The 24,614-nt window shown below is 36.8% G+C and overlaps 1 protein-coding gene and 1 long non-coding RNA gene across 4 annotated transcripts in view; one reads left to right on the top strand and one right to left on the bottom strand.

Annotated features, from left to right (window-relative positions):
• PGBD5 (piggyBac transposable element derived 5) overlaps window positions 1-23,664 on the top strand; it is a 98,620-nt gene extending 74,956 nt beyond the window's left edge. The window contains exons 5-8 of one of the 3 annotated variants that reach the window (XR_011920402.1): window positions 276-473; window positions 4,192-4,291; window positions 4,387-4,520; window positions 14,309-16,331. Coding sequence is in view for 1 of the 3 variants with exons in the window: in XM_072409116.1 (XP_072265217.1) it covers window positions 276-473; window positions 14,309-14,414; window positions 18,713-18,908 (500 nt within the window). In the remaining 2 variants the exon portion in view is untranslated. Of the gene's footprint in view, window positions 1-275; window positions 474-4,191; window positions 4,292-4,386; window positions 4,521-13,857; window positions 13,992-14,308; window positions 16,332-18,712 lie in introns of those variants that run through there. The other 2 variants (XR_011920403.1, XM_072409116.1) reach the window with 2 other exon arrangements.
• The window catches only part of LOC140330106 (uncharacterized), a 690,842-nt gene that overhangs the window by 643,747 nt on the left and 22,481 nt on the right, over window positions 1-24,614 (bottom strand). The gene's annotated exons all lie outside the window — the stretch shown is intronic.

Below are 24,614 nucleotides of genomic sequence, written 5' to 3'. Positions count from 1 at the left end.
GACATCAGATTTTTTTGATTAGAATTACTTTTTTAGATGGTCAAATAGTACAGGGGAGTGAACATGATGGTTTTCTCAAAAGAGAAAATCTACTTTTAGAATAGATATTGTATAACTTTAATCAATCCATAAAATCTGAAACTATTATATTTTAAAGTTTAGCCTGTTGTGTAATGTTGGTATAGTGTACTTTCTGAATACATAAAATACATTGCATTGTAGCAAATATCTCAAAAAATTTTTCTTTTTCTTTTTTTTTTTTTTTGTTTTTAAAGGTATTTACTGTTGTGGATTACTTAGCGCTCGTAAAAGTGACTGTACTGGCCTACCTCAGTCAATGATGACTAACACAGAGGTACCAAAATCTCGAGGACACTATGAAATAAGAATGAAAGGAAATATGTCCCTTATCTGCTGGTACAATAAAGGGCATTTTCGCTTTCTGAGTAATGCATACTCTCCTATTCAGAAAGGTAAGTCATTTTCCAGCAAACATCTAAATTCCCAGCTAGCAAAAAAACATGAAAAATTAGATATGCGAATAGTTCCTGACACAGAATTGTTCATAGGACAAAATTAATTATTTTCTGAAAATAAGCCATTCAGTTGTATGTAAACCCAATTACTTGAGTAAATCGCACCCTTTTTGCCTGTTAAAGCTTACTTTAGTACCTTATAAGCTTATCTTATCATGTGATCATTAAGACCGTAGTCTCATAAATTCTAAATATTTGGCTATAGAAGTTTAGTGGAAGTTATTAAAAGACATGCATAGTATATGTCTGCAGTGCACCTGAATGTTAGAAAACAGGAGGGTTCACCTACAGTTTAGGTAATTATGCGTATAGTTTATTTAATTGAAAATAATAGCATAAAAAGTATTTTCACATCAATTCAGTATTTCCACCCAAGTGGAGTACCAATGGGAAGGGAGAAGAGGAAGAAGTGATTGCTATGGTAAATTTGGGCGGTAAAGAAATGACAAAAATGGATAAGTCTATCAATCACCTATTGGTCTCGTCTTAATCATACTTGCCAACCCCACAAGTAGTAATATTAAATGGAATAAAGAAAAGGGAAGGCTGTTTTTTTTAGGCAAGTTAGTATTATATTCTGTAACTTATATTGTTCATCATATATCCAAAATGAATTATGATAAATACAAATCATTATTAGGTCAATCCCCAGATAAATATAAAAGGGGGTGTTAGACCTATATGCTAGACATACATATCCCTAAATAGATCAACATTTGTATGAATTGTATCGTGGTAAACATCTTGTTCCCCAGCACGTTTCGCCTCTCGGCTTCCTCAGGGGATCTGTGAGCTGCATTAATCGACTTTACACAGAGGTAACATAAATAAACATCATTAAATATTACTATTGAAATATTGAAATCCATGGTATATCAAGCATTTAAAAAACAACATAATACATATTCTTTGTTGTACAAAATAATTAACTCAGATAAACAGGTTTTTAGAATACAATGCGAATAATAAAGATGGTGATAAATATATTTCTTGCAGTCCATATAAAGCATATGCTTAATTTCTTGGATAATATTTGTCTGTGAGGTTCTATTGATACAAGCAAATTATATAGATCAGTGGCATGTCAATATAAGTTGATATGTCATATGCTGGAACGCTACGGTTAACTGGTGAAGAGTGCAAACAGTGGTTGCTCATTTTGTTATTTGGGTGGGTGTAACATATAAACTCATTAATGTGAAATTATTGTAATATCTAAAATATTTTTGGTTGTTGTACTCACACTTTAGATGGTTGGCAACTGATTCATACTGGGATAATGAAGAAGAGAATGCTGGATGTAAGCGTTAACCTTAGACACTAGTTAAAAAATGAAAATGGAATGAAATAGGCAAATTAATATAAAAATGGTGTTCAAATGTATGGATTAGAAAAAATTGCACCAAAAAAGTAAAATCATGCATAGGGTAGAGAAACGGAGTGTCAGAAGGGATTCTTTCTATTATATTACTATAACAGTGAAAATACTCTGTAGTAGTTGCCTGGCCTTAGTAAGTATGCTTGAAAAGAAAGAATAATAAAGTTGAGTAAGCTTTTGCCGCAATAAAACACACATATTTACTTTCTTTTAAAAGAAAAAATCATAACATAAATATATACACAAAATACAGTGTTTACACTTTACAATTGATAAACTACTTTATTTGTGATAGTCTCACAGTCCTAACGCATTTAACCAGTAAGGCTTCTTCAGGGGATTGATGAGATCAGAGACATAAGGAAATAGTAACTGTAACTAACTAATACAGAAAAAAAAACAATAAGTGAATAGTATCAGATGAAATGAGATAACAAGAATGTTCAATTTAGTGTCAAAAACATTCAGTTGGTACAAGGAGATCAATCACATATATCACATGAGTAATTAGCTACTTACAGTGTAGTCACTGTGCTTTAAAATAAAAAAAAAGAGAAGAAGAGGAGGTACCTAGGAGATAGTCCACGCCTGAGTACCCCAAAAAGGTTATTCTAAGAATAGAGAGAAAGAAAATCAATTATCAAGACGGACTAAAGGAAATAAAGAGAATTTCGATGTAATATATAATGTGCTTGTTTCAGAAACTGTAGATGATTAGAAGTTTTCAATAGTGATGGTTATGTAGATCAATCTTGGTATTGATTAATATGCTGATGTGGGTTAGAAAACTATCTAAAAAGATATATAAATGCAAAGTAGGTGCTGTGTTCCTAGGTGTATATAAATTATTATCCTAGATAGTAGGATCATTTCCTGGTACTTCCATGGGTGCTCCTGTCCCTCGTAAGTTGATTTTTGATAAACATGTACACAGTGATATGTTACAGAAATTTATTACTCATAATATTAATATTCAATATACAGAGAACATTTTAGTGCTGTATCTAATGTAGGCAATCCTACTAGATTGTAAGCTCTTTGGGGCAGAGTCCTCTCCTCCTGTACCACTGTCTGTCTGTATGTATTCGTCTGTCATTTGCAACCCCGATTTAATTGTACAGGGCTGCGTAATGTTGGCGCTATAAAAAACCTGTTTATTAATATTATTAATAGGCAATATTATTATTAATAGGCTCATTATTGATATGAATATTGAGAAAAAGGGTTTGGCGTAACGATTTCCTAGGGACCTATAATTGATAGGTCGAAAGGAAACTTTACAACTTGTGCAGAATATTGTATCGAATATAATGTGTGTTGAACAGGTAATACATGAATGAATAATACATGAAACAGAAGCATGGAAACAAAATACCGAGATATGACATCTGTTACAAACATTTATAACAGGTATTTCAAGGTATACAGCTTTAGTAGCAGATAACAGATGTATAGTGTATAATAATGTAATACATGTATATAACATTTATTACAAATATATATATTATCATCCAATATTCAAGGTTCACTTTGAATACAGTAGAGAGGAGTATTGAAGATATTACAACTGACTAAATATTGTATAGGAAATGTGAAAGAAAAAAGGATGGAAGAATAATATTGTAAAGTAATCAACATAGGGATCTATGATCAAAGGAATGGTTTGAATGAAAACATATCATTCAAGCCAGGTGGGCTGGTTGCATTCAGGTGGAAAATCCACCTAGTTTCCAATTGTAATAACTTGTCAATATGGCCCCCCATAGGGTTTTGAGGGATATGATCTAATGCTGAAAAGAGGATGACACGGTTATCGAAATTGTGTTGGGTACCAATATGATAACTAAGCAGGGTTATTATTTTGCCAGAGTTGATTATATAAATATGCTCATATATACGTATTCGGAACGCTCCTTTCTACCGATTCACAGTTTTACTGATATAGAAACTGCTACATTTGCATGTAACTAGATCTATTACTTCATTGGTGGAACAGTCTACTCGATATTTGAAACTATGTGTGGTATTGTTTGGAAGTGGGGTTATCTACAGACAATATTATATATAGTTAATCGTACCATATCAGTCTGCTTAACCCTAATGGTATAATTAACAGGAACTATTCCCTGGACCATCATCTTATCATTACATTAGCCTAAATAACATCTCTAAGCAATAAACAAGGTATGTCCTAGTAATCCAAATATTATGAAAATATAGCATGATTATTAATCATTGTAATACAAAACAAAAAAATTCCTTTTATTGTGTATACAGTTTTTGACAAAACTTGGATATATCTACAAGCAATAAAGCAAGTCAAGGACCTAGTGTCAGGTTGAATTTTAGGATATGCAAGTCACTTGTGTATTACTATGTGAGTACTTCTCGCCCCCCCCCCCCTTTTTTTTACCTATAGACAATAGTCAACTATTCATATTAACCCCTTAATCTATACTCTATAATTTACAGGATGTCAAATCTCCTGGACCAGTATATACTGCTAGATCAATCTAAAACTGTACTACATTTGATATTCCTAAATACCAACTTATCAATCAACTACCATCATATACCTATGACCCTTCCTTGATTTAACTTGCAAAGTAAGTTATACCTTCCTTTTCTAGCAATATTAAAACCAATATTGTTTATACTATCTAGGATAATAATTTATATACACCTAGGAACATAGCACCTACTTTGTATTTATATATTTTTTAGATAGTTTTCTAACCCACATCCGCATATTTATCAATACCACAATTGATCTTCATAACCATCACTATTGAAAACTTACTATTTATAGTCTCTGAAGTAAGCACACCTAGGTACCTCCTCTTCTCCTCTTTTTTTGATTTTAAAGCACAGTGACTACACTATGTAAGTAGCTAATTACTCATGTGATAGATGTGATTGATCTCCTTGTACCAATTGAATGTTTTTTGACACTAAATTGAACGTTATTGATATCTCATTTCATCCGATACTATTTACGTATTGGTTTTTATTTTTTTCTGTATCTGTTAGTTACAGTTACTATTTCCTTATGTCTCTGATCTAATCAATCCCCTAAAGAAGCCTTACTGGCTAAACACGTTGGAAATGTGAGACTATCACAAATAAACTAGTTGATCAATTTTAAAGTGTAAACACTGTATTTTGTGTATATGATTATGTTATGATTTAATCTTTTCATAGAATAGTAACTATATGTTATTATCAGGATAACCACAATTATTGATTATAAATATGTGTATTTTATTGCCCAAATAGCCTACTCAACTTTTCTAATCTTTCATTTCAAGCATAGTTTAGATAGATAAAAGTACAGGGCATTGTACCTTCAGGGTCTATTCGTGTCTATAAATGATAGCAGGGACTCAATGAGAAGTATTTAAATACACATACCTCAATGTAGTGAGAGTGTAGAGGTTTCCTCAGCCTGGAAGATGTAAGAGTCAAAGATAAGGCCTGGGAGTCAAACGACTCCCGCCCCTATAAGGCTGGTATATTGGTGTCCGGCGTTCAGTTGTGTATAACTGTGGGGATGGTGAGCAAAACTAATCCTGTATCTGTAGGCAAGATTTCCTTTATTTTTTATAGTGATCATGGTCAGTAAAAAGAACATTTCATGGTGGTCCCTAGAAGAAAAAGTAAGAGGACATCCTCCAATGGGAATCTCTGTTTCAAGTACAGCTATTTACCTTTTGGAAGATTGGTGCTTCTCTGAGATGGGATGTGATAGAAATGTAATAGTTTATTACATTTTATTACTTAATATAACTGAAATAAATCATTTGTACTGTGGTAATCAGTACTGCCTAATAAAATGTAAAAAAAGTGCATGCTCTCCTATAAGAGCTTTGATTCTTTTGATTCACAAATACAGTTGCAAGCAATACCTAAGACACAGGCAACATTTTCATTACATTTGTACAATGGGATAATCAAATAAAAAATAAATTGCACCCCCATCCACTTCCATTCCTGTGAGCCTTCAACCTATTTTTATCTACATATCAGGTAAATTGAAAGCCAGTAACTTGCAAAATTATTCATAAATCAAAGACCAGCCACATGTAATCTACATGACTCAAAAGGTGAACTACAAGATACTTGCCTGCAAACGTGTAAATGAAATCTTTGCTGAGTAATTAAGAGCCCACCTACCTCCACAACTGTAAACTCCAAATCAGCACAAATACATGCCTATGATTCATTCTGTTGAAAGCCTGTGAGCCACCTCACTGTCAAAATTTTCCATCTGAGCCACCTTCATACTTCAGAGCTTCTCAAACAACACTCAAGCAAATTTCTGACCCAATCATGTATGCATTGCAAAACCACCCTACAAAAATACACTTTCTCCCTGGACATTTTTTTTTTTGCTGATTTTTATGTCAAATACATTTGTATTGTTTTCTGTATTTATCATGTGGGTATTACTTGTAGATTTTTTTTAAATACCTATTGTTTTACCCCTTTTAGGATATTGATGAGCTTTTAATTTTACCTGGTTTGGATGTGCTTACCTATTGGAGAGACATTTGCTGTTTATACTGCGGGGGAAATACAGTTAGGTCCATAAATATTTGGACAGAGACAACTTTTTTCTAATTTTGATTCTGTACATTACCACAATTAATTTTAAATGAAACAACTCAGATGCAGTTGAACTGCAGACCCAGCTTTAATTCAGTGGGCTGAACAAAAAGTTTGCATAAAAATGTGAGGAACTAAAGCCTTTTTTTTACACAATCACTTCATTTCAGGGGCTCAAAAGTAATTGGACAAATTAAAAAGCTAAAAGTAAATTGTTCATTTCTAATACTTGGTTGAAAACCCTTTGCTGGCAATGACAGCCTGTAAACTTAAACTCATGGACATCACCAGATGCTGGGTTTCCTCCTTTTTAATGCTCTGCCAGGCCTTTACTGCAGCTGCTTTCAGTTGCTGTTTAATTGTGGGCCTTTCTGTCAAAGTGAAATGCATGTTCAATTGGGTTCAGATCAGGTGACCGACTTGACCATTCAAGAATATTCCACTTCTTTGCTTTAATAACCTCCTGGGTTGCTTTGGCTGTATGTTTTGGGTCATTGTCCATCTGTTTTATGAAAAAAGTTGTTTCTGTTCAAATATTTATGGACCTAACTGTATCACATAAATGTTTTCTCAGTAAAAATACTTCTAATAGAGCTATTGGCATGAACTTTACACCAGATGTTGGTAACAACCCAAGTAATCTACACATGCAAAAATCAAAACAAATACATCCAATATTTAAGTTACCGTATTTTCCGGCGTATAGGACGACTTTTTAACCCCGAAAAATCTGTGCCAAAGTCGGGGGTCGTCTGATACGCCAATCCCCTGAACGGGGAGAAGATCGGAGCTCGGGTTAGCAAGAGTCAGCCGTCAGAGAGCTTCGGGTGAACGCTGTGAGCCATGCGGTATAGTTTTATATGCGTGTTATAGAATATTGTGATTTACAAATCAGCCACTAGGTGGCGCTGTGCGACTACTTTACATAGAAGGGTAGACAATTCTATTATTTAAAGTAAAAATTTTCTTTGTTACTGTTTTTTTTTTTTTTAAGTGCAACAAACTCTATATATTTTAACTGGAAAAGCTGGGGGTCGTCTTATACGCCCAGTCGTCTTATACACCGGAAAATACGGTATGTGTAATAAATTGGAATGGCACAGGGAATATGAATTGAACACATGAAGAAAAGGAGATGCTGAAAACCTGCTGAAAGCTGTCCATAAAAAGTTTCCTAATACCAAGGTATCAAACACGAAGCATCTCATGATGGGTATAAAGGAGAATGCTCCCAAGACCTTTGCAATCCCATTGTTGCAAAACATACTGATGGCATTGGTTACAGACATATTTTTAGGCTTCTGAATATTTCAGTGAGCACCATTGGGGCCATAATCTGAAAGTAGAAAGAACATAATTTCACCCTAAACTGGCCACTACCAGGTGTTGCTCGAAAGATTTGTGAGAGAGGAGTCCAGAGAATAATCAGAAGAGTTGTCCAGGAGCCAAGGATCACTAGCGGAGAGCTTAGGTAAGTACAGTTGTTTCAAAGAAAACGTTAAGTAATGCACTCAACCAACATAGCCTCTATGCATCCTACACGACTCCACTGCTGAAGAAAAAGCATGTTGAAGCTTGTTTAAAGTTTGCTGAACAACATTTGGACAAGCCAGTGAAATACTAAAGTAATATAGTCTGGTCAGATAAGACCAAAATTGAACTCTTTAGATATCATTGTTTGGAGAAGAGACCCTGCACATCACCCAAATAAAAACACCATACCAACAGTGAAATTTGCTGTGGGTTGTTTTTCAGCATGCATTACTGGCAGACTGCATATAATTGAAGAAAGGATGAATGGAGAAATGTACTGGGGCATTCTTGATAAGAATCTGGTGCCATTTCCTAGCATGCTGAAGATGAAACAAGGGTGGACATTTCAGCGATGTCAGCAAATCGATGTCTCAGTCTCACAGCCAAGGAAACTCTCAATTGGTTTCAGAGAAAATAAAAGCTTCTGGAATGGCCCAGTCAAACACAACTTGAATTCACTTAAAAATCAATACATATTCTCTGTGCCATTCCATTTCTTTACATATAACTTAACAGTGTATTTGTTTTGATTATATTGTCACACTGACCTGTTCCTCACTAAAGCACAGGCATCTCTCCCCTGCGCATGCAGGCAGTTTAGATGCTTTATCAACTCCATCCATGCCGCTGGCCAATCAGAAAATAGCCTCTTAACCAGCCCTGGCTATTTACCTACGTAAACAGACTCCATTTTGTGTTCGTGCAACAAGTCATGTCTCTTTTGTGTCTGCATTCTGCTGAGCCCTTAGTTCTGTGAACTAATTCCTGTACACCTGCTACCTAATCCAGTGTTTCCTGTGTCCAGCTCCCCTGTTACCCCTCGTTGTCCAGTCTGTTGGTTCCCAGCCAACTTCCCTGTGCTGTTCCTGTCTGCCTGTGGATGTCCCTGCTTCTCCTGTGCCTTCTGCTGTTTCCAGTGTCTCCAGTGTTCTTTTTGCCCGCAGTGGCCTCTGTGTCAGTGCTGTCTGTCTCCTGGATCCCCGGCTATTGACCCCTGGCATGTGACCTGACCTCTCTTGCTTGCTGCCTGTCTTGACCCCAGCTTTCCTTGACTATCCTTCTGCCTGGTGATTTGGTACAGTGCTTTCCCACCTTGGTGTGCCCAAGGACCGCAACCTGGGCATAACCATCTGGTTACGGCTTTGACTCTTGCGCCTTGGCCCTTCTCAGGGCTCACACCACCTCCATACTTCCCCTAGTGGTCCTAGGTTTGCACGAACCATGACTACACCCTCCCAGACTTCAGCAGGCCCCAACCAGTTTCTCTCCCAGAGGCTTGACCCCCAGGAAGCCACCCAAATACAGGTGCTTCGCCAGCTTCATGCACTTTCTGATTGCCTGGATCAACTGCTTGTTTCTCCATGTGCACTGGCCACACCACTAGCCCAGGCCCAGCCTCCTGCCCCCACAGTGACCTCTGCATTAAACTTGCCACGTCCACAGCAATTCTCTGGGGACCCCAAGACCTGCCATGACTTCATCAATCAGTGTGGCATCCATTTTGAGCTCCAGCCACTTCAACTTCCCCACTGATCGGGCAAAAGCGGCATATTTCATCTCCTTGCTGTCTGGGGAAGCTCTGGCATAGGCATCCCCACTCTGGGAGAGGAAGATCCTGTTACCAGCAATATTGAAGCCTTCCTCTGCCTCTTCAAAACGGTGTTAATGAACCTGCACGCGCCTCCTCTGCAGCTAGCGTGCTCCTGCGTCTCTGCAAAGGGTCGCTTACTGTTGGTTAGTATGCAGTACGGTTTCAAACTTTGGCTACTGAACTCACTTGGAACAATAAGGCGCTCCACGCTACCTTCTGGCATGGCCTTTCTGACCACGTGAAGGTCAGAAAGGCCAGGAAATTCCCTTGTCTCTGGATGATCTGATCTCCTTGGCAATCCAGATAGACATCCGCTTCCAAAAGCATTTCCAGGAGAAATCTCGCCCACGCAAAGTCTTTTTTCCCACGACTCGCACAATCCTTCCAGCGGCCTCTGCAAACTCCAGCCTCCCCTGTTCCCCCCGTCTCTGAAGAACCGATGCAGTTAAGCCGATCAAGACTACCCCAAGAGGAGAGGTCCCGGCGTTTCTCATCTGGTCTCTGCCTTTACTGCGGACAGAAGGGATATTTAATCAAGTCTTGTCCACAGAGGCCGGAAAACTTCAAGGCCTAGCATGCTCTCACCCCTCCAGTCAGCGTCCCTCCATAGCCCATAGCCATCTAGCTTCGCCACAACAACTCCACACTTGCCCTTGAAGCCTTTATAGACTCTGGAGCAGCTGGAAATTTTATCTCAGCTACCCTGGTCAGGGATTGCGCTTAGCCTATGGAGCCATTATCTTAGCCTTTATGAATCTCTCCAGTGGATGGTACTCCCTTGTCATGTGGACTGATCCGCTTCCAGACCAGACCTGTACAAATGTCAGTTGGTGTGCTTCACCACGATACCATAAATTTTCTTGTTCTTCCTCGAGCCAGCTCTGCAGTCATCCTAGGACTCAACATCATTCTCCTGTGCTTGATTGGACTACTCCTGAGGTATTGGCTTAGGGTCCCTTGTGTCACTCCTCATGCCTGGCCAAGCTCACGCCTATCAGGCCTCTTGCTTTCTCCACTCCTAAAGTTGCTCCGACCATTTCAACTCAGTATATAGATTTCCAGGATGTGTTCTCTAAGAAAAATGCTGAACAACTACCTCCCCATAGGCCCTACGACTGTGCAATTGACCCCATTCCGAATTCCACTCCTCCCAGAGGTCGGGTGTACCCCCTTTGTCTCCCGGAAACCAAGGCTTTGACTGATTACATCAAAGAGAATTTGCGGAGGGGGTTTATACACAAGTCCTCTTCTCCTGGTGGTGCAGGGTTTTCTTTGTCCAGAAAAAACATGGGACTCTCTGGCCATGTATTGACTACTGTGGTATAAACCCTAACACCATGAAGAACTGCTACCCTCTGCCACTCATTCCTGAACTCTTTGACCGTCTCCGAGGTGCACAGATCTTCACCAAACTAAACCTCCGAGGTGCATATAATCTAATCCGTATCAAGGAACGGGATGAATGGAAAACAGCATTTAACATTAGAGATGGCCACTACGAGTACCTTGTGATGCCCTTCGGTCTCTGCAATGCCCCGGCTGTTTTCCAGCACTTTGTGAATGAGGTGTTTTGTGATCTTTTAAATATCTGTTTTGTGGTTTACCTGGATGACATCCTCGTTTTTTCCTGACTTGGCCACTCACAGACAGCATGTCCATTTAGTCCTACAACGGCTCCGTGACAACGGACTGTATGCAAAGGCGGAAAAGTGCTTATTCGAACTCCCCAAGGTGCTCTTTTTGGGCTACATTATTTCCAAAGAGGGTCTCTCCTTGGATCCTGACAAGGTTGCAGCAATTTCCAACTGGCCACTATACTGCGGCGTTAAGGCTACTCAACGCTTTTAGGATTTACCAACTATTACTTGCAATTTATTAGGAATTATTCCACGCTGGTTGCTCCCATCACTGCTCCGAAGCTGAAGGATGCAAATCCCAAGGACTGGCCTTCCATTGGAGACAAAGAACTGCTGGCTATTAAGCTAGCTCCGGAGGAATGGTGCTACTTCTTGGAGGGTTCTCACAAGATCACAATTTTTACTGATCATAAACACCTCCAGTATCTGCAGTCTGTGCGCTGTCTCAACCCCTGGCAAGCGTGTTGGTCTTTGTTCTTTTCTCGTTTTAATTTTGTGACTTCCTTTAAACCCGGTTCTGCTAACTCCTGATCAGATGCTCTATCTCGCTCCTTTGATTGACAGTATTCAAAGACTGCTGTGCAACCAGTTTATCATTCCTCCAGCCCGCATTCTGGCCTTGACAACTATCCAAGAATCTGCTATCTGGAAAAACCCTGGTGCTTCCTCAATTGCGTATTTAGGTCTTACGTTGGGCACATGACTCCAAGTTTTCTGGCCACCCTTTTGTGCACAGAACCTTTACCTTTCTCTCCCGACAGTACTGGTGGCCCAATCGTCACAAGGATGTGACAGACTATGTCAAGGCCGGTGCTGTCTGTGCTCAAAGTCTGGGAGAGTCAATCAGTCCTTGGAGCAATACCTTCGAGCCCACCATGAGTTTGCTCACAATAATCATGTTTGCACCAGCACTAAGGAGTCTCCATTTTTTTGTCTATGGCAAACATCCCCGCTTTCTGTCCCCTATACCCTGTTCCACTGAAGTACCCACACTCTGTGCCCTGCAGAGGGACTTCAACCGTATTTGGGCCTCAACATCAGAACACCTAGAGCAGTCAGCTGCCCGTTACAAGAAGTTTGCAGGTTGGCATCGCCGCAAGGCGCATCCTCTCCAACCTAGGGACAAAGTCTGGCTAGTCTTCCACCAGGAATATTCGTTGCAAGGTGCCTTCTCTAAAGTTTGCTCCACGTTTCATCGGACCTTATGTCATCTCTGCCGAGGTTAACCCAGTTTGTTATAAGTTACCCCTTCCTCCGCATCTCAAGCTACCTAATGCTTTCCATGTGTCCCTAAGGCATTAGTCCTGAACTGATTTTCTTGTTGCTCTCCACTGGCTACTCCTGCAACCGATTCTTCTAAGGAATATGAAGTCCATCAAATTTTGGATTCCAAAATTTCTCGTAAGCTCATGTATCTAATCGACTGGAAAGGTTTTGGCCCTGAGGGGAGATCGTGGGTTCCAGCTACAGATGTGTCTGCACCTCTTCTTGTCAAGAGGTTTCATCTCCATTTTCCCCTTAAACCCCGACCCCGGTGGGTGGGGAAGCCCCGTAAAAGGGGGGGGGGGTAATGTCACACTTACCTTTTCTTCACTAAAGCACAGGCATCCCTTCCTTGCACATGCGGGGGTTGCTGATGCTGGGCGGCCTCTATTTCCAAGCTTTATCAACTCCGTCCATGCTGCTGGCAAATCAGAAAATAGCCTCTTCACCAGCCCTGGCTATTTACCTAGCTAACAGACTCTATTTTATGTTTGTGCAACTAGTCGTGTCTCCTTTGTGCCAAGCCCTTAGTTCTGTGAACTAGTTCCTGTACACCTGCTGCTTAATTCAGTGTTTTCTGTGTCTAGCTCCTGTGTTAACCCCTCATTGTCCAGTCTGTTGGTTCCCAGCCCAATTCCATGTGCTGTTCCTGTGTTCCTGTCTGTGGATATCCCTGCTTCTCCTGTGCCTCCTGCTGTTTCCAGTGTCTTCAGTGTTCCCTGTGCCCGCAGTGGCCCCTGTGTCATTGCTATCTGTCTCCTGGATCCCGGCTATTGACCCCTGGCGTGTGACCTGACCTCTCTTGCTTGCTGCCTGTCTCGACCCTGGCTTTCCTTGACTATCCTCCTGCCTGGTGATTTGGTATCGTGCTTGCCCATCTTGGTGTGCCCAAGGACCGCAACCTGGCCGTAACCAGCAGCGCAACATCCTCACCATCAGAGGCTATGGAGAAAACCTGGTTATGGCTTAGACTCTTAGGCCCTTCTCAGGGCTCCCACCACCTCCGTACGCCCCCTAGTGGTCCTGTCTCTCTGTGCGTGACATATATTTACTGAAAAAAAATCGTTGGCTTGTCCAGTACTTATTTCCTCCACTGTATATGCCTTTAGGACATTGTGGGACTCTTCTTTTTTATCAAAATAACTGATGTTTTGTTATGTCATGACTATTTGATTTCCTTTACCGCTTTTTGTGTTTGTATTCGTTCTTTTGCTTTTCTTTTTCTCTTTATTACTGTTTTAGTGCCTGCTCCTGTATATTTTTTTTGTTTAAAAAAATTGAATACACATAAAATGCACATCTTTTCCTCATCAGCAAGCTAAACATGGACCCTGCAAAGCCACTATTGGTGAAAGTGTAGATGAATCAGAAGAATGAGTCAACTTTACACAAAGCCTTCTGAAAAGCCTTTAAACACGCATGCTGCTGTGTATTAGCCAGCATAACAGGTCGGCATATTTTCAAATCCTCAAAATAAGGAGATTTGTAACCTAAATAACATTGCCAGGAACACTAGAAAAGGGCATTGCACACCCAAAAAATTGAAAAAGTTTTGTTGCTTCTGTGACAAATTGCTTTTGAACTCTTGATCCGGATTGCAAATCTGGACATTTTTAGGATAATTTTGCTCATCAAAAAAAATGACTTGCAATGTGAGATACAGCTAACTGTATGTGGTTACCTAAAAGTGGAGTTGTTACTTTTTTTTCCGTGTTTGTTTTCATTACAACATTTAATGTTCTACACCACTTTTTTTCCTCTACAGGAGTAATTATAAAAAGGAAAAGTGGAGAAATACCCTGTCCACTGGCAGTAGAAGCATTTGCTGCTCATCTCAGCTATATCTGTAAATATGATGATAAATATAGCAAGTAAGTGAACTTAATTTAGTCCTGCATAAAAAGTGGAACTGTGGAATGCCTCATCTGCCTTTCCAAATATCTTTCAAGTTTTATTTATTAAGGGTAACAAGGCTAAAAGTAAACTACATTAAGCCAGATGATGTTCTGAAGCTTATAAAGGTCCAAGGAATTTATAAATTTTTTTGGAAATATATGCTAATGGTCCTTAAATGCAAAAGAATGCATAATAGTATGATTTAAATTGGCTATTTTGGTTTGTAGATTAAATGAAACAAATGTAAAATATATATTTCAGGGTAATAATCCTGGCACTATCTGCTTCTCATTTAGCACTGTCTTACTATATGATCTGTTCATGATATTTTGTGTGATGTCTCCTAAATCTCTAATAACAGGTATGGAACTTTCAAACAAATGAACATTTTGTAAAACTGCTAGCCAACAAAATAGTAAATGAAGTTTTAGTGAGGAAGAAAAGGAAAATATTGGTCATTCTAATATATATTGTATCTAAACTGAATGTAAATGTAGTTATGATTTTAAATAGTATTTTTACTTGTCAGCACAATGTAAAGTCCAGTCTGCTAAGTGGTTTCTGGGAGTCAAACTTTTGTAGTCTGGAAAATGCTAGTTTGTAAATGTCTAAACGCAATCCTAAAAGTGTGGGTACTTTACTAAAAACTACTGCCCATTTTAGTGAATGCATAATTTGAAAAATTAGTATATTTTTTTTCATTGAAAGAATAACATTTTTTTTAATAGTGGTGGTATTAAAAAGACTTTACGTAGCATTGTAAAATGTTCAATGTTACCTGTACAGATTACATTTTTGATATTTTTATTTTTTTATGGTCTGCACCTAGTGGATAATTTTTGTATCAGGCATGATGAAAAACCAGCCCTGCAGAGGCAGAAAAGACCTGGCTTTCATGAAGTTATGGGGGTGAACCTAAGAGCCTTACCCGCTCTCAGTGCTCCCAGAGTGCACAATCGACAGGTTGCATTAGGAGAGCCACTCTCCTTATATAATATGTCGGTCTGTGAGGTCAGTTTGACAGCTGCTCCAAGACACAGTAAAACTGGTTGTTAAACTGACAGTGAAGCCCTGCAGGGCCAGTCTGTCAGTATGATAGATGAATCCCTGTTACATGTATTAGGAGCAGCTGTCAGCACTCCGATAGATAATGTCAAGAGAGCCTGGACTGTTGGTTTTACAGACTAGGTCTCCTACATGTATTAGAATTACTGTCAGAAAGGTTGAACACATAAAAAAGTGTGCAGCAATATGAAATTGTATATATAAGTCCCCTTCTATAGAACAAATGCCCAATAACACATAACTCATATTAAATCTATACCAAGAATACAATCAAGATTTGTCCAGCAATAAAAGCAATTGTCATTTAAAATGTTTTACATTATATAAAAAATCCAAGTGCTTAGGCACCTGGAGATAGAGAACTAACAACGTGAATTAACAAATTTAACAAATTTTAGAATATCATTTGCTTCACAGTTTTCAATGCAACTAAACCATACTGTAGAAAACTCTCATCCTATTTAAAACTTGCAAGTATCATCTGCTCCTTCTTGTTGGGTGTGGGGGGTCTGTGACAGTTTGGCTTTACCTTGGAAACCAGAGAACCTTGCCTGGTACTACTGCCTGCTACAACAACTAGTAAAAAAGAAAAGATACTATTTTATCCTATTGTTTCAGGAACAATTCACTACACATAAATTGCAAAAGCCCACAGTTCTATAAATTAATTTATTCAATTCTGACATGTACAAGTCTGTACCTTGTTCTGCTCAATGTTTTATGAATAAGCCTGATATTGTAAAGGGTGGTAAAAACACCCTTTACAAGTATCCATTGTATACTGCACGTTTATTTATTTAAAGAGTAACTATCTTAGTAGTGCTGCACCAACCAGTTTATGCATTTATATATATATATATATATATATATATATATATATTGAGCTGTCATTTACACATAGAATGGGTACAAAGGTACATTACGAGGTAAGCATTTGTCAGGCAGGTTGTTCTTCCAATGGTAACACCTTTTCAGTTACAGAATGTCTGTCGTGAAGCAACCGTTCACCCTATTGGAGTTGCTCTCTTGCTGGCCCAGAATTCTGTGGAATCCTACTCGCTACCGAGGGAGCAGCAAGCAAGCAACATCTAATTGTCTTCAGCCAGCAAGTGGAATCGACTCCATATACATAAAATATATTGGTGCATGGGCATTATCCAGGGGAAAACACTGTATGGTTTCGGGGAGCCCCAAGTAAAGCACTATGTGCCCCCCAACTTTGCTTTGAGCCATGCAGCATTTCTTTTAATTTCCAGAAGCTCCACATAAAGAGACATTAATTTTCTAGAGGGAGTGACCTATCCTGGCTTCATCCAAAAGGTAAAATTCTCCCTTTGGCTTGTTAGTATTTCTCCATTTCTTCTGAGAACTGGACATCAAGTTACTCCTTGATACTCGCAACCTGGGCAACCAGCAGTCTACAAAACCGCATCAGACTAATTCATATTTGGTCACTGTTTGAAAATACACCCCACAACTAATTAGGAGGCAGGAACATTAAATCAGTAATGCAGCTAGGCCTACTGGTGAAAAGCATCAGTCCTTTTATGTGTTTTGACTGCCACCTGTTGTGCACATCTGTAGACTGGAGTAAATTTTTAACATCACAAACATAGTAATTTTACAATTCACTGAAATAATGTACTATGTAAAATAATGTAAATGCCACTGGAACACTAGTGTGTAATAACCAAAATGCACTGTTTCTCTGGATAATGTAATTCCATGGTCAAATAGATTTAATATAATACCTGCCTGTGAACAAATATGAAGCAGTCTAGCACTGTTCTGGATTTCAAAAAAAACTTTGAGTGGACCAATGCAATACAATGACCAGAGAACATACACTCTTTCCTTAACCAGGCTCCAAAACCCTAAATCAACAGTACTTTTGTAAAAAGCAATCCACTTTTGGAGCCATGTATTACACAAACCTCTCTTATATCTGTCATTACACATTATACTCTGGGTTCTCTGGTGTTGTTTTCCACATCAGTAATTTCAAAATAGCTTCAACAACAATAACATAAAACTGAACTGCAAAATATATTTGTCTGTAAATGTTGTTTACAAAATGAGCTATAAGAATTATTTTGTAATAGGACTTTTAGACTTTTAAATGCAGCACATGCTCTTTCATATGTTGTTGTTTTTAATGTAACTAAATATTGTTTTGTTTACACAAATGCACATATTTTGACGCATTTATTCTAATTGCAGATAATCAAAATGTATGTAGGTTTTAATACAAAGATACTGGTATATTGTCAAAAAACAGATGTGTACATTTTTAGATTCTTAGGCTTTGGGCATGATCTGAGTTTATTAGTTCAAATTAAAATGGTTTAAAATATCTATTTCCAAAAAGGTTAAAAAAAAGCCCCAAGTAAAACGGTCGATGTTTAGTGGCGTGTTTTATTCTTCCAACCTGTATACTAGGGAAACACGCCAATATTCATAAAACTATTTCAGTTAGTTTCATTATCTTTGTAGTCAAAATCCATGTGTGTCTAATTCCCAATTACTTTTAATTGATATATAAGCATATTACTGCCTTAGTTTATTTGGTTTATAGTCAAATTAACCTATAAACTAAACCACAGAATATAAAATTAATTAATAAAAATGGTAACCCAATATTTAGTAATATCTTTGTCTAAAGCAATTTATAGACCTTGCCATAAGGAAATTGATTTTTTTTTCTTTAACTGAGCCTTTCCCAACACTGGGTTTCCTATATAAAGTGTTTGGGTTTTCTTGAGCAGTGATGCACAGATTTCCCACCTATTGGTGCCTGCATAGTTCTACAAGCAAAGTCACTCATTAGAATGCACTACTGATCACTAATATTAAAAACATGTAATGTCTGTCTATGTCACTTCTCCAACATATAAATGGCACATTTTAGTATAATTTACACTATAAGATGCACAAGATGTGCACAATGGCACAGACTAGACATAAATTTCACTAAACACAATTTCACCTGTATACCCACATGTATTCAGTATTTCATGTTTTTGTATTTAACTTGCTAAAAACGATTACCTCTTAGGTCGGTCTCTAGTGATATAGCATCAGAAAGCTTTACAATTCCTTCTGCACATCTGAGGTGGTAATATCTTCCTGTATTTTATACTGTGTTAAAAATATAATATTGAATCTTTCCATCACCTACACACTACTAAACTCTCTTTTTTAATTCCAGGTATTTTATTTCACACAAGCCAAACAAGACTTGGCAGCAGGTGTTTTGGTTTGCCATAAGCATTGCTATAAACAATGCTTACATCCTTTATAAAATGTCTGATGCCTACTATGTAAACAAATACAGCCGAGCTCAGTTTGGAGAGAGACTTGTGAGAGAGTTACTTGGATTGGAGGAAACCTCACCTCAAGATTGATCCTGGGCTTGTCTAAAGCTTCAGCTAAATTCCTTCAAAAAGGAACATCAAGCCACTGCTTTGGATTGGTTTTCAGGGATTTCACTCTTATGCCAACCTACTAAATATTGAGATAAACCGAAGATTTAAAATTTGGACAATTTATGAAGCATTGTTCAGTAAACTTTGTGTCTCCCTTTTCTATTAATATCTCAAAATACATTCATTTTCAATTTTCATAACTGGAGAGGAAATACAACATGAAATATATGTAAATGAAATTGCATTCTGTTACAGTAAACCACAAGTTTACAAGTTTAAAAAAGACATCATTAATGTTAAATGTAACCATTTCCTATTTAGTTTTTTGATTACATTTTCTTTAATCCTAATTGATTAAAAAAACACATATTAATACAACCTAGTGCAATACGTATGGATAACTGTATCAAATAGCACCAAAAGCTATATAATAAGCACTGCACACAGTGTAAACATCTGTGCGTAAGAAATCACAAGTTAGAACTATTCACGTTTTCCAACTTAATATTTATAGACTATTTCTTTTCATTTTATTTTATATTGATATATGTTTACAAGAGACACATGGTTATATTGGGTATTTTCAGGAGATTATGTAAACGTGGTTCCACAATTATACTCATCAGGAATGATGAGCTTAGGGATATTATTATCAGCTTTCAGGGATATTATATTTTGTGTGTTGGTATTATAATGAAGATCAACAGTGGGTGGTTACATGTTATTGCTATTGCTTGAATGTGTACCAGTTTAACTCTAAATTTAAAGTCAATCCACAAATTTATCAATGGCTGTTTGCATAGAATGGGCAGAATGTGCACCTGCAATTTTAGACAACTTAATTACATTTTAGCAAGACCAAAACTAATGGAAAGGTAAACTGAGATCTTATACAATGAATGTACAATAAAACAAATATTTATTCATTTTGCAGTAATCGGTTCTTGCAATGATTTACAGAAATACTATTAAATAGCATAGTACGAATAGGTAACTACATGTATCAGATGGTCACATTTTAACCAGATCAGTCTAGTAGACTGTTCCACTGGGATGCAATAGTATTTATATGAAGATCACAGAAATTTTGCAAATTTTCCCAATTGAAAGGTAGAAGTGGATATGTTACAGCATTATTTCTTGTCATGTCTGACACCATTATTATAAAGGAAGAATGATTGATTTTTTATTTATTAGTCTTTTGAAATACTTAAGAGGAAAGAATATTTTAATGAACGCTTTCAGTTTATTAGGGTAAAGGGTTTTGACTATAGTAAAGGATTTTGACTGCAATAATGCTTATCAATACAATTTATTAGTCAATACTAATGACCTTGAACACAAATGTGAGATAGGAGTCCATTTACTATGGATTGTTTTTAAATTATGCTTCTAATTTCTGTGTACTGACAAAAAATATTATTACTGCCATTCTGTAGAATCATATTATTAAATTAAATCTGTATGTTTCAGGTCATAGCCGTAAAATATGTTTTACAAAAAAGAATAATTATGTGAAGACTGCAGGTTACTGTGTAAACACATGTAATATTTGTTTTTGTACCTATTTATGAAGGTCATGATTATGTGCAAGTTTGTTGTTAATTGAAAAAACATAGGCAAAAAAGGATAACCTTTACTTGATGTGAATTATGTATGTGATGAGCTAAAAATGAAAAAAATATAAAAAGCACTACATAATATGTAATATATTGCACTAATGTTCAAAGAAAGGCTCAAGCCTTAATTTGATAATGCTGAAATAAATTAAATGTATTAGCCCAAAATATTTCCAAAAGGATCATAAAAGAATGTTTTGGGCTACTGCAGTTTGTTATAGTTAAACTCTTATGTGTTAGCTAATCAGACATTTATAAAAGGAAATTTTATTAGGTTTTGACAGTTTTATTCTAACCACAATAATATACAATTATTTAATAATATTCTTATGATTACAATGATTACAAGGTACATTTGCTATAACATTACTGTATGGATATATAGCACATACTGTAATTGTCATACTAAAGATAATATAATATTCTTTGCTGTTCTTAACACAAGTTCAGGCACTGGTGTGGCCATATGAATAATTATGGTTGAAAAGGTGCAAGAGGGCAGGCTTCAGTGATTCCCTACCAAGCACCTGTTCTTATCATCAGATTATCTTTTTTCTTCTCTTACCTATAGTTTTAGATAATACTAGGTAATAAATAACAAGGGTATCTCGTCTTTATGAACCTGAAATTGTAATTGGGGCCTGTTGGACCCCATTACTAGGAAAAAAATAATGCTCCCTTCAAATTGCATCTCGGGAGGTCAGGAAAGTTGGATTTCCAAATCTAACTATTGCTGAGACTTCAGCATTTAAAGAAGAGAAGGGCCCTTTATTGGACATGTAAACAAGATGACCCTATGAGGAATAATATTATTATTACACAGTATTTATATAGCGCCTACATATTACTCAATGTTTTACAGTCCTTGGTCATGTCACTAGCTGTCTCTCAAAGGGGCTCACAATCTAATGTCCCTACCTCAGTCATATATTAATGTCTTTATGTATGTAAATGTATATTAATCTCTAATACAGTCTAAGGTCAATTTTGGGGGAAGCCAAAAAAAAACCTAACTGCATGTTTTTGAAATGTGGGAGTACCGAAAGGAAACCCACACAAACACGGGGAGAACCTGCAAACTCTATGCAGATAGCGTCCCGACTGAGATTTGAACCTGGGACCTAGGTCTGCAAAGGCCAGCCTTCTAACCACTGAGCCACCGTGCTGCCCATTTAAACGTTTCCTAAAGCAATAGAGAAACAGTATATATTCTTTCTAATAAAGTTTATTGCGCAATCAATGTATATATGTTATATAAGGTTTTTATCAACCCCACCCCCTACACACACACAATTTTTTCCTTGAGGCAGCAAGGTTTAGAACATTTTACTCTATCCACCATCACACACAAATACTTATACTGAAATATTTTACCATTATACAGTTATGTAAATTTGTGGCAACAAATTCTTAAATCAAAGGTAAAAAAGAACAGTGTACAGTGTGTGGGCAGTACATGGATGATTGCAATACATAGAGTCACTTTTACACAGGAAAATGTTTGCGTACACAAGCCTTTGAATTGGTAGTTCAAGCTCCTTAAAAAAAAATATAAATCCAAATCTAAAAAACACAGGATGTACTATATCTATAACTTATTTGAAAGAAATGATTACCATCAACAAAGGCACCACACTTACCACTCTGCACAGTGCATATCACCCATACTTACCGCTGCACTCTAATCTGTGTCACATATTTCTGACCACTGTACTCTATAAGCTGTTTTGTACATTGAACAGTATTGACTTCTGCATTGTGTAAACTGTGCTGTACATTGCATTTTTCTCCACAATGGATTGTCTAAACATTTGCTAGTTGCTAAGTAGGATTAAGTAGTCTTTAGAAGCTCAAAGTGTTAGCTTTATGTCTATATTTTTTGTGCAGAAAAGTATCAAAAGTGTAATCAAGTGAATAATGTTTAAAGAAAAATCTTATTGTTCCAGGGTATATTTGCAAAAGTTATAAAAGTATATTTGGCGTATCAGGACTGTGGCATTTGTTGGCAGTTTGGCAGTTTGTTGGCAGTTTATATAGTGATTGGGTTCTTTTTGCTCATGTCTCTTTTACCTGCACTCGCCTGTTCACCAGTGCAATTTTGTAATGTACATTATTCAATGTGAGAAATTAGTTTTGGGAAAATGAATGGGAATAGTGTGACTGTCAAACAAAGTAAAATAACATTGAATATTCACAGTTATACATTTTTTACCATTTTTGTGTTAAAAAATTGCCTGTTTTTCATATCATGGCTCACAATATGATTAAACAGATGTATTTTACACAACAAAGGGAAGAAATTCTTTGATTGGATAATATATTGTTCACAATATGAAACAACAGGCACATTTGTACTCAAAAATTGGAATAAAAATGTGTAACTGGAAATAATTGCTACATTTTCACCTGCTTAATAGGCACAAATTGTTTCACAACAGTTCTTTGGCTTTTTTAGGCTACATTTTTGTTATGTTCATACCAGTACCTGTCAATCTTTCCAGAAATGAAGTCCTTTTCAATTCCTGTAAGCTGAACTGAAAGGACAAACTCTAGTCGGCCTTCTGTAAAATACCTACCCAACCTCAATGTAATGAACATAAAGTAAAGAAGACATATTTGCAGTCTAGCTTGGACGGTAACCATAGCTACCTTTGTAGATACAATTTTATGTAGTTTTTTTTAGTAGATTAGATAATGTTTTGAAAGATTTTGAGGTTCAAACAAATAAAGAAAAAAATGCAGATAGCCCAGCTAAGGACAAGGAAGCATCAATATATTGCATTTTCTATTTAATATAGAAGCATTAAATGCCAAGCACCAGTTAGCCATGTCTTTTTATCTGTAGCACAGTGAATAAAGACTTAACAAAATGTGGAGTTTCACACTGCACTGTACATATGTACTAATATTTTGCTATTTGGTGATTTTTGCAAAATTACACACTATCCCAAACTGCTAACATGTTAGACTGTTTTTACTTCTACTGTTAAATACTTCTATTTTACATAAACCACTATATGTTTAAATTTAAAATTATTTCATTTGTTATATTTGCATTTGTAAGCGAACATTGACTTCATTACAAAATTAATTAAAATTGTTTTCCTTTTAACTGATTCATGCTTTCATATCATTTTAAGTAGACTAGACCTTTTTTGAAAGAGGCAAATGGAAACAATCATTTTTTTTTTTGCAAAAATTCAATTTGTTTCAAACACCTTAATCACTGCTTTTGCCTTTGGCCACAATAAAAGTCTATGGTTGGTGATTACTAATTTTAGGGAGGCGATCAGTTACTTCATTCAAGGTAAGGAGCTTCTGATTTAGGGTAAACATAGTATAGTGATCAAAGCGGCACTCTCCTCCATTCAAAATCTGATCACCCATGTATAGCCTTGTCAAAAGTGACAATTAGAACAGAAAAAGGTGAAAAAATAGTCATATTGTCTTATGGTTGAATAAACACAGTTGTGTAATAAAACAGACAAGAAGCTGAAAAACATTTGTGTTTATTGTTATGTTAAACAACCCCTGTGGACAGAATATTGTAATACTTTGGCATTTGGTTTAATAAAGTGGGCAAAAAAGCCCTAAAACTCATTCTGCAGCTAACTTTGGAAGCTTAAAGTGTATAAAAAGGTCAAACTTGATGATTTGGTTCAGTTTAAATGAAACTGTCCAATGATGCATAATGAGCAGATTTCTGTCATTTTCAGTCAAAATATTACAGTGGTACCTGTGGTAGTGTTGCACAACTAACCTTTCTGCTGACATTTTCTTCCAGAGAGGAGGAGGAGGGAGGTACACCTTAAGGATCTGTTTTGCCACACCTCACTCACTACCATGTGTGAGTTTTGAACATATAGAAGAAAAAGGAAATTGGTTAAAGAAACCTAGGATTAGGTGTTTTTTTGGGAAAATGTAATTTATAAATAATAGTATATACATAATAATTCAAAACATTACTGAGTATTTTGGTAAATACAGAGAATAATGGTAATAATATTCATATCCCCCTGATTACTATTATTAAGTTAGACCATACCAGCCAAGTATTTTAGCAAAT

The sequence above is a fragment of the Pyxicephalus adspersus genome, chromosome 4 (assembly GCF_032062135.1).
Source record: "Pyxicephalus adspersus chromosome 4, UCB_Pads_2.0, whole genome shotgun sequence".
Classification (NCBI taxonomy): domain Eukaryota; kingdom Metazoa; phylum Chordata; class Amphibia; order Anura; family Pyxicephalidae; genus Pyxicephalus; species Pyxicephalus adspersus.
Note: the sequence above shows the minus strand (reverse complement) of the source record. Positions and strands in the feature narration are given on the sequence as shown.